The 10,857-nt window shown below is 44.6% G+C and overlaps 1 protein-coding gene across 1 annotated transcript; it reads right to left on the bottom strand.

Annotated features, from left to right (window-relative positions):
* Nucleotides 1–5,741: 5,741 nt before the first annotated feature.
* Nucleotides 5,742–7,187, bottom strand: LOC150042137 (PRAME family member 12-like). Its single transcript, XM_090325220.1, has one exon. The coding sequence runs from the start codon at nucleotides 7,185–7,187 to the stop codon at nucleotides 5,742–5,744; it is 1,446 nt and encodes a 481-aa protein (XP_090181346.1).
* Nucleotides 7,188–10,857: the final 3,670 nt, after the last annotated feature.

Genomic DNA, 10,857 nt, shown 5'->3' with positions numbered 1-10,857 from the left:
TCTACGTGTGATGGCATTAAACTGCGATCCTCAGATCTCAGCCTTTTGAATAGCCACGATTGCCCGTCTTGTAACTTAAAAGAGGGGCATTGTTTTAGCAGAGCAATGTTGTACCCGGTGACTTCTTCTCTACAGAATAAAATTTTAGAGTGTCAGAAAAGAGCAGATCCTCTATTTGGGAGGCTGATGGAGCCCATCTGTATAAACAATACTTTAGACTTTTCAGATACTCGAAATACTAATTGATTTTGTACTGAACTACTATATTGGAATATACTTACTTTCTTCTGTCCCTTCCCTCCAAACCTTTCAGATGGAAAGATTCTTTTTTTCCATGTATTTTTTATTGTAATTAATAAAAGGGTTACATTATATTCACCAGATAGAAGGTGCATTACTTCACATACATTGATACCCTTTCTCATGTCTTGGTCCCCATTTCCCTCCCCCCACCCCCCACCCCTCAACTTGTTTTCCCCCTTTCCCTAACTGATCTCAAATAATCAAATAAGTATATATACAATATATCAGATAACAAAGTGAACTACTGTAACAATATGAGATAACCAAGGGACAGCAAAAGAGATGAGAGATAACATAGTACATTAAAGACAATAATCACTCATTATATGGCTTTTGTTTCTATATCCTGAAGGTCCTTACATTTAGCGTCATACTATCTGGCCTTATGAATCTACGTTTTGTTCTATTGTAAATCTCTGCTAGGAGAGCCCAAGTTTTCTACTGATTATGACAAATGAGGGAAACCATTGAGCCTATGTTCCTTTGAGTCTGGCTTACTTCATTTAATACGATTTTTTCTAAGTCTTTCTGATGGAAAGATTCTTTAATTTTTTTTTTTCAGTCCTGGGGCTTGAACTCTGGGCCTGGACTGTGTTCTTGATCTTTTGCTCAAGGGTAGCAAATATTCTATCATTGGAACCACAGCGCCCCCTTCAGCCTTTTTGAGTAGTTTACTGGCAATAAGAGAAACAGTTTCCTGCTCAGAGGGCTTATCTGAAGGATAGTGGGCAAAGACCGATTGAAATAGAATGAGGAAGGATGTGTGCTGTCTGGACTTTTTGGCGCAGTGGATCCTAGAGCAACATTATGCAAGAACTTGACAAAATATAGAAAGTATATATATACATAAGACTTCTGTCAAAATAAACACTTTTGCCACCAGCCATCTCTCAGTCTGCTTCAACACCCCTTGACCCTCACAGCCTCTGACCAGGGTGTGTGTGTGTGTGTGTGTGTGTGTGTGTGTGTGTGTACACTGGGACTTGAACTCAGGGCCCTGGGCCTAGCTGCTTTCTCCTGAGGTTTTTGTTCTAAAGTTGATGCTCTACCACTTAGCCACAGGTCTACTTTTAGCTTTGGTGGTTGATTGGAGATAAGTGTTTCATGAACTTTTCTGCTTGGGCAGAAAAGCTGAATAGCTAAGGTTGCAGGTGTGAGCTGTTTGTGGCCATGTTTTTAAATTTTAGGCATGCAATTGAAATGTTGCTTTTGCTTATGAATTAAATTAAGTTCTTGGTCCCACACCCCGGATCACAAAATGATGATAAATAAAAAAAAAACAGTTATGTGAGCACAATGATCACGAGTCAAATTGAGTTTATTTCATGTTTATAAATGGCAAGGGAATCTGCCAACCTAACTCTGTGCATGTTTCAGGTCACCAGAAAACATTCACAATAACTAATCTCAGAATTATTATATAAAACACGTGTGTGTGTGTGTGTGTGTGTGTGTGCGCGCGCGCGTGCACACACGCATTGGGGTCTGAACTCAGGGCCTGGGCATTGTCTCTGAGATTTTTCACTCAAGAATGGCCTTCTACCACTTGAGCCACAGCTTCACTTCAAGGATTTTGCTGGCTTGCTGAAGGTAAGAATCTCATGGACGTCTTTTCTCATGCTGGTTTTGAACTGTGATCTTTAGATCTCAGTTGCCTGAGAAGCTGGGATTACAGGAGTGAGTTACCAAGCCCAGCTTCAATATGTTTTAATAGAGACATACCCTCTTAAAGAATTATTGCTAGGGGGATTATTGACAGTTTAGTCATAGCAAGTGTTTTACAGTCTTCACTTGTACAGGACTTAAAACCCATTATTAACCAATATTCGAAGATCACCTTTAGTGTGAGGCACTAACAGAACTCATTTTCATTCTGGCAAAAGCAGTTCCATTCCAGTATGTGGTCAGCTTGAATCACTAAGCACTGAAGTGCTCAATTCTCTGAACTGTGTTTCAGATTAGAAATAAAGAGTAGTAAAAGTCATGGCTTGAAAGCATTCTCTCTCTCTCTCTCTCTCTCTCTCTCTCTCTCTCTCTCTCTCTCTCTCTCTCTCTCTCTCTCTCTCTATCCTGGGTCTTAAACTCAGGACCTATTGCTGTTCTTTATTCAGCATTTTCCCTTAAGAGAGATTCTCAACCTCTTGGGCCATAATTTTCCTTTCACCTTCAGGCTGGTTAGTTGGAGGTTAAGGTCTAATGGATTTGTCTGCCTCAGTTGGCTTTGAACCTCAATCGTCAGATGTCATCTTCCTGAGTAGGTAGGATTACAAGCATAAGCTAGCACAAACATTGTCTCTGAGATCCTCATTTTGAATCCCATTATTTGCCTTCGCAAAATGTTGCCAGCAATGAGTGTCCTTCCCTAATCACAAGGAAAAGAAATTCCATCCATGCAGTGCAGTCTATATTTAAGTCTAGACATAGTTGTATGGCTTTCATATTTCTCCCAGCCCTCAGCCTTTGACTGCTTGGCTCCACCTGCCGCTGCAGCTCTGTGAGCAGCTTGCACCCAGTGGCACTGAGAGCAGGAGCTGTGTTCAAGTTGCTTGTCTTTTTAGCTGCTGCTTCTCAGCCATGAACAACCAGTTACCAGGGGTTCCTGGAGTTTGGTCAAGTTTTCAACAATAGTCACCATTCAGTGCCTCTGTTCAAGTCTTCTTTTCAGGGAGAAGAAAGGACCCCAAAGAGAGAGGCCAGGCCCTCTGTCCCCCTGCTTCAGTGTGGGGGAAGGGATGGTTCACATGAGGGATACTGGACCCCGGGAAGCCCAGCCTCTGCTGGTTCTTCCTTTGTTCTGTCATCTGGGGAAGAAAAGACACAGGGGATTCAGGGCCTGCCCTGGGGTCACAGTGCTTTTGTGCTGGACATTAGTACTCTACCACTTGAGCCACCGCTCCACGTCTGCCTTGTAAAACAATCCATACTCATTGGAGATCAGAATCTCACATCTTTTCCAGGCTGACTTCCAACCTCAATCCTCAGATCTTAGCCTCCTGAGTAACTGGGATTATGGGATGAGCTGCTGTTATCCAGTAGTATCTCATGGATGACACAGAGGGTTCTTGGATCTTCAGGGACTCTCAGTCAAGGTGGTAGAGGTCCTGCCCCTCAGCACAAGCCCCTTCCCTCCACCACAAGCTCCTCCCCCTCCACAAGCCCTTCCTCTTCCTCTCAAGCCCCTCCCCTCCACCACAAGCTCCTCCCCCTCCACAAGCCCTTCCTCTTCCTCTCAAGCCCCTCCCCTCCACCACAAGCTCCTCCCCTTCCTCAAGGCCCCTCCCCCTCTACAAGCTCCTCCCCCTCTGTAAGCTCCACCCATCCTCACAAGCCCCTCTCCTCCATCACAAGTTCTGGCCCTCCACAAGCTCCTCCCCTTCCTCACAAACCCCTCCCCTTCACCACAAGCCCCTCCCCTTCCACACAAGCCCCTCCCCTCCATCACAAGCTCCTCCCCACAAGCCCCTCCCCTTCTTCACAAGCTCCTCCCCCTCCACAAGCCCCTAACAGGCTCCAGACCTGCTCCTTGAACTTGGCTAGCTGGCCCCACAAGCTGCTTCACCATGCTTCCTGGTGAATTTCAGCTTCTCCTGCAGTTTCTGAATCTCGTTTGGCTCACCATCAGCTTCAGGCTGACAAGGGGAGGGTCTCTGGGCCTTTGATTCTTGGTGGGCTCAGACCCTCATCTTCAAGTCAAGGCCTATCGACTGCACTTCCTGGGTTGCCTGGGTCTTAAGTGTCAGCCTGTCGGCAGCCTGGTCCTGGCTCTGGCAGTTCATGCAGTGAACAGTGGAGGTCTGCCAGCTGATGTTGGGTTCAGACTGCCAGCCATGGCCTTCATCAGGTTCTGTGGAGTTGCCATGGAGCTTGGGTCACCACAGGCCTCTTTAGCATGGACTTTTATGGCCACCTAAGCCATGTTGGCACTGAAGGGAGGATGAAGCTTGCTGGCCTGGACCCATAGGTCTTTGCCAGTCTTTAGCACCTTGGCCAGGCTCTCACAGACCTCTAGGCTGCCTTCTACCCGTGCTTCTTCTGGAGCAGGTTCTTCATCTCTGCCTCTGCCACCAAGGATCTGGGCCTTTTTCTGGGACACTGGATGCATCTCGCAGCCATGAGGGCTCCTCTTGGCCTCTAAATCACTGTTGTCTTCGTTTTCATCTGAGAAAGGGGAGAAAGATGTGGAGGAGGAAGAAGAGCTGCTGGATTTGGATTTCCAGGGAGGATGGAGTTCCCTGAGCTTGGAGCAGCGGCTGCAGGTTGATAACACTGTGTGCTTCCTCGGCCTGCACCTGGGCCCGGGCTCTCTCTTCTGATTCTGTGCCCCTTTCTCCTGTTTCTCCTTCTGGAAGGCCAGGAGCAGCCTCAGGTCCAGAATGTTCTCCTCTGCCTCCCAACTCTTATGTAGCCTCCTCTGGAAGGAAGTTAAATCCCAAGAAAGTGCAAAGTTGCAGCTGGGCAGGCGCGGTGGCTCACATCTGTCATCCTAGCTATCCAGGAGGCTGAGATCTGAGGATCAAGGTTCAAAGCCAGCCTGGGCACTAAAAATACCTGAGACTCTTATCTCCAATTAACCACTAGAAATTGGGAAATGGGGCTATGGCTCAAGGGTAGGGCGGTGATCACCCTATCTGAGCTGAAGAGCTTAAGGACAACACCCAGGCCCAGGGGTAAGGCAGTAGCCTCAGAGACAGCCTCAGGCCCAGAGTTCAAGTCCCAAGACTGACATAAAAAAAAGGGGGGGGCGCAAAGTTGCCGAGAGGGAATCCCCAAAGCCTAGTTTAGAGTAAGGGAAGGAACAGAGGGAAAAGAGACTTGCTGGCTGGCTAATGTAACTCAGTTCCTCTATGCCACCCACTGAGGCTTGCGTCCTTACCCAGTGCCACCTTCACTACCATGTCCATCTCCGGCGCTGCCACCCCTTCATGCACCTGGACACACACAAAGACGAAATAACACCTTATTTATTTTTTATTTATTTATTTATTTATTTATTTATTTATTTATTTATTTGCTTGCTTGCCAGTCCTGGGGCTTGAACTCACAGCCTGAGCACTGTCCTTGGGCTTTCTCAAGGCTGGAGCTCTACCATTTGAGCCACAGCACCACTCCTGGCTTTTTCTGTGTATGTGGTACTGAGGAATCGAACCCAGGTCTTTTTATTTTTGATTGATTGATATAGCAAATTGTACATAGTAAGAGATTCCCACCCCCAGCTTACAACATTGTTTACAACCATTGAAAAAGACAAAACAAAACTCCCAAAGCACTCGAAACTCAAACTCCAAAGCTATGATTGAATGGAAAAGTCCAGGACCAGATAGATGTTGTCTCTTCAACCCACACTGAAATCTGGGGGGTCTGTGGACCCTGGAGACTGCACTTCTGTCCTGGGTTTCATTTCTGATGCTGAAAAGAGACTCTAGTAGAGAGGGGTTCGACTACACAGGCACAGCAGAAAGGTCAGGAAGCCATTCCTCTGTGACCACCCAGGAACCATCATGGCCCAGGCTATAGAACTGGCACTTGTTCTGATCATTCGCAATACTGATGCAGATCTGGATCTTCTGTCTTGTCCCTATGTCTCTCAAGGCCTGGGCCAAGCCTGTGCAAACCTGGGCAAATTTCTCAGGGTCGATGATTTCAAGCCACCATTCTTCGTACATGTAGCTTTCCACAGGGGCAGGGTAGAGCCCTCGTCTCAAATGGCCCAGCCTGGCCATATAACGCAGAAGATTCTTCAGGGTGGCCATGGAGATGCAGTTTCCATAGAAGCTGAAGACTCTGAGCTGGGCGCACTGGCTCAGGGCAGGCAGGATGGCTGGGATCTGAGCGTCTGTGATGAAACATTCCTCCAGAGCCAGTGTCTCCAGATTGCTCCCCACTTTCTCCAGTAGTGCTCTCAGGGGCTCAATGGGGAATGTTTCCATGGCCAGAGTTCTCAAACGCAGGTGTTTGAGCTGGCTGGTGCATGGACACCGGGAAAGAAGCCACAGGTCAGATTCCTCGATCACACATAAAGTCAGAGACAAGGTCTTCAAAGGTGCCAGGTTCCCGAGAATGACGGGAAGTTCTCCGTTGAAGAGGAAACAATCATGCAAATAAAGTTCCTGGAGATGCAGAAGTTGCCCCAGGTATTCCCCCAATTTGCAGGAATACCAGAAATTCTTGGGGTTGGCCGTGGTTAAATGAGCATATATAGTGGAAACATGGATGCTGTGAAGGTTCTTCATCTGGCCCAGATAAGGAGCAAGTGTTTTCAAGGCTTCTGGTTGGTAGAAGTGACTCACTACCAGTTCATGGATGGAGTCCAGCCTCACCATAAGCAAAGCCTTCTGGATTTCAGAGATGGAGTCCGACAGAATCTGAAGCTTCTTTGAGAAGAGCTGGATTGGTTCTTTCCTCTTGCTGATCCACTGGAGCAGGTGAGTTTGGAGATTGTCTTGGGGAGCATCTTTGATGACCACGTTAATTATGATCGTCAAGCATTGTTCTTCAAACATCCCTGGGCAGGGACTCTTCGTCAGGATACCCTGATAAGAGAATCCAGCCATGGAGTAGCACCCCGGAGTCTCGATCTCTGAGTGCTCATTTAGAATATCAAGAACTTGCAGTTTACACGAATTGGGGCACTCCTTCTTGGCAAGTAGCAGATTGAGTCCATCCAGGATAGCGAGGAAGATTTCCAGATCTGGTGACTCTGCCAGGTTTCCCAGGTGGAGACAGCGGAAGGGCCAATCCTGAACCATAGCCTCCACTACCTCTTTGTGGCCTCCGGCATAGGCCTCCTGCAAGAGCGCAGGAAACAGCCTGTTTGGTAGATTCTTCAGGGCAGAGATGGCCAGAGACTGGTTGCTCAGCAGACTCTGCATGGCCAGATGCTGCATCGAGGATGTGGTCCTTTTACTCATCTTGGAGAATCAGATGGGGTCCAGGTGTATCCCAACAGGGCCAGGCAGGCAGGACTGCAGGCTCCAGAAATCTGTTGTTATCCTCTGGAGTTCTGACATCTTTATAATCCCAACCCCACCCTTTCCTGTGACTATCTACCAATCAGAGGGCAGCCTGGGATCAGATTTGTAAGCCACACCCCCCTCTACCTTCATGAGGTGTTACACTTGAAATTTACACAAACTTAGGGTTGAACCAAAAAGTGAGAGGATTAAAGGTGTGATTCATATAGCACAGCTTCTCTCGGAAATGTAAGACACAATGGACCAGTCTTATCTCTTAATCCACCCAGACATTGCACAGTAGCTTCCCTTCCTTGAGCCAGCAAAGGACCCAAGAAGATCATCCGGGCCAAACTGAAAACATTCACAGGAAGCTGGGTGTGGTGGCTCATGCCTGTAATCCTGGCTACTCAAGGCTGAGATTTGAGGATCGTGGTTCAAAGCCAGCCTGGGCACTAAAGCCCCAGTGAAATTCTTATTTCCAATTAACCACCAGAAAACCATAAGTGGCACTGTGGCTCAAGGGGTAGGGTGGTAGCCTTGAGCTGAAGAGCTCAGGGACAATGCCCAGGCCCAAGAGTTGTGGAAATTTTGTGTCCAAATATGTTTTCATTATTTTACTACTTTTCCTTCCCTCCCTCCCTCCCTCCCTCCCTTCCTCCCTCCCTCCCTCCATCCCTCCTTTCCTCCCTCCCTCCCTACCACTTGATGCACAGCACTATCTCTGACTTTTTCTGAGTTTATTGGAAATGGCTTAAAAACATTTTTTTTTGGTGGGTCATATGGCTTGAACTCGACCTGGAGGCAGTCTCTGAGCTCTTCAGCTCAAGGCTCCCACCCTACTCTTGAGCCAAGCCCCACTTCCGTGTTTTCTAGAGGTTAATTGGAGATAAGAGTCTCAGGTCCTTTTGTGCCTGGGCTGGCTTTGAACCTTGATCCTCAGATCTCAGCTGCCTGAGTAGCTAGGATGACAGGCGTGAGCCATCACTCCCGGCAGAAATGGCTTTTTACCAGAGAACAAAATAAATGTAGTAAGAAATGACAAGTCACAGCTCCTAAGAATGTGATAACATGTCAGGAATTACCAAACACTTCTCACTTCTCACTGTCAGTATTCAAAGAATTAACTCCCAATTAAATAACTAATTGGAGGACAAACCTTCTTACAGAGGCACACATTTCCCTCAGTAACAAACATATGAATGTGAAAGGCTGGAATAAAAACGATTAAGCAAACAGTCCTTATAAAGGGGCTAGAATAGCAATACTAATAGCAGATAAAATAGACTTCAAATTAAAATTAGAAGAGACAAAGGACATGATGTAATATTAAATGTAACTTTCCTACAGGAGTATGTAACAATTTTAAATAGCTATATACCAAAGGCTAGAGTTCTCACTTCATCAAACAGATACTGCCCTAAATACATTTACATCCAAACACATTGATTGTTGGTGACATTAACACATTAAAGTCACCTTAGGATACAGCACCCCAGCATAAGTTAAATCGAGACCTCATAACTAACTAAAGAACTGTACTGCCCAAGTAGACTTCACAGATAACTACAGGATATCTCACCCAGCAGTGTTGGAAAATATATGCTTTACAGGAGCACATAGAATAATATCCAAAATGGATATTTCACCTTACAAAGCGAACCTGTGCTAATTCAGAATTATTGAAATTATTCCCATCATTCTTTTGGATCACATCGATATAAAATTGGAGTTTAACAGCAAAAGCCATGACAGAAAATTCTCTAATTCGAGGAAACTGAAGAACACTGTTGAATGACCAGTGGATCAGAATGCACATTCAAAATCGTATGAAATTTTACTAAAACTAGCATAGAAAATACACGCTGCTTTAAGACCCAGCAAGACAGTAGTTAGAGGAAAATATATAATCAGGAAAGCAAACCTACTTGAAATAACCTTATATAAAAAAGCAAAAATCTTATAATTCACTCAATCAAAGATATGAAGGACCTTTACATTGGATACTTTAAAGACCTGGAAAAAGAAATTTAAACAGATTTAGGAAATGAAAAAAACTACCCATGCTACTGAATTGGGAAAATTGACATTGAGAAAATACCAATGCTATCAAAAGTTATATACAAATTCAGTGCAATACCCATTAAAGTCCTAACACCATCCTTCAACTATAGAGAAGAAGCAATCTACAAAGTCATGTGGATTAAAGGAGACCTTGAAGAGCAAAAACAGTCCTTAGCACGAAGTTCAGTGCTGAGAAATAGCAATACTCAATTCCAAACTCCATTACAATGTTTTGGGAATCAAAGCAGTTTGATACGGGCACCAGAACAGACCTGAGGAACAAAGGAAGAGATATAGCCACCTGACATTTGATAAGGGAGCCAAAAACACTACATGGAAGAAAGATAGTCTCTGCAACAAATGGTACTGGCAGAATTGGCTATCCTTGTGCCGAAAACTAAAGTTAGAAGTAATATCACTATATCACTTTGCATTAGAATCAATTTTAGTTAGATCAGAGATTTCATGGGAAACCAGATATCCTGAAAATGTTACAGGAAGGGTTCGAGGAAACATTTCCTTGTCATAGGACAATACTTCCTAAGTAAAGATCCAGAATCACAACTCAAAGAAAAACTACATAAGGGGATGATATAAAAGTGAAGAGTTTCTGTATAGCAAAGGATGCAGCTAGCAAGATCAATAGAAAGCCCACAGAATGGAATAGAATCTTTACTAGCTATGTATCAGAAAAGAGCCTCATATCTAAAATATAATTACAGCTGAAAAAGCTAAACCCAGTAAAGAGAAAACTTCCACAAAATGAAAACACAATTAATGTGTGGGCTAGAGACTTAAAGAGAAACTTCTCGGATGAAGAAATAAGAATGACCAATGGAAACATGAAAACATGTTCCATATCTCTGGGCACAAAGGAAATGGAAAGCAAAACGACACTGAGATTCCGCAGTCAGAATGGCCATTCTCAAAGAATCGAACAGTAGGAGATTCTGGAAGGAATGTGGCTACAACGAAACAACACTACCACAATCATATTCAGTGTAGCATTGTTTGTCCTAGCTAAGATATAGAATCAACCCAAATGACCCTCAGTGGATGAAGGGATCAAAAAAAATGCAGTGTATATATACTATGGAATTCTATGCGTCCACCAGAAAGAATGACATCGCCTCCCCCCACCAGGAAGAAATGGAAAGGTTTGGAAAAAAAATGTACTGAGGAAAATAAGCCAGATCCAAAGAAACATAGACTGCATTGTTTTACATTTGCAATCATGAGAATGTGCCTATAAATCTACAGGTAAACCCAATGGACAGCAAAAGACAAATAATGACACTTGGATATGCACTTTCAATATTCACACAGTGAGAACAAAGAAGTATATTCTTAGAGGATCAGAAAGGCCCCACTGCAATTTGCATATGATCATATAAAATGATGCTAATCAAAGTGCACTCTCATAAATAAACCAAACAGGCTTTTATTGCCCTGTTGATGTTTCTTTTTTCCATTTTTCTTTGATTTACTGCTTTTTTGTGCTGTTTTTATTTCAGTGCCCTTTGTCTTGTATCTACATGTA

This window comes from Megascapheus bottae, chromosome 37 (assembly GCF_031878675.1).
Source record: "Megascapheus bottae isolate mThoBot1 chromosome 37, mThoBot2.hap1, whole genome shotgun sequence".
NCBI lineage: Eukaryota > Metazoa > Chordata > Mammalia > Rodentia > Geomyidae > Megascapheus > Megascapheus bottae.
Note: the sequence above shows the minus strand (reverse complement) of the source record. Positions and strands in the feature narration are given on the sequence as shown.

Bases quoted from the DNA above. Each gene is read 5' to 3' on its own strand.
- LOC150042137 (XM_090325220.1), bottom strand. From the start codon at position 7,187: ATGCAGCATCTGGCCATGCAGAGTCTGCTGAGCAACCAGTCTCTGGCC.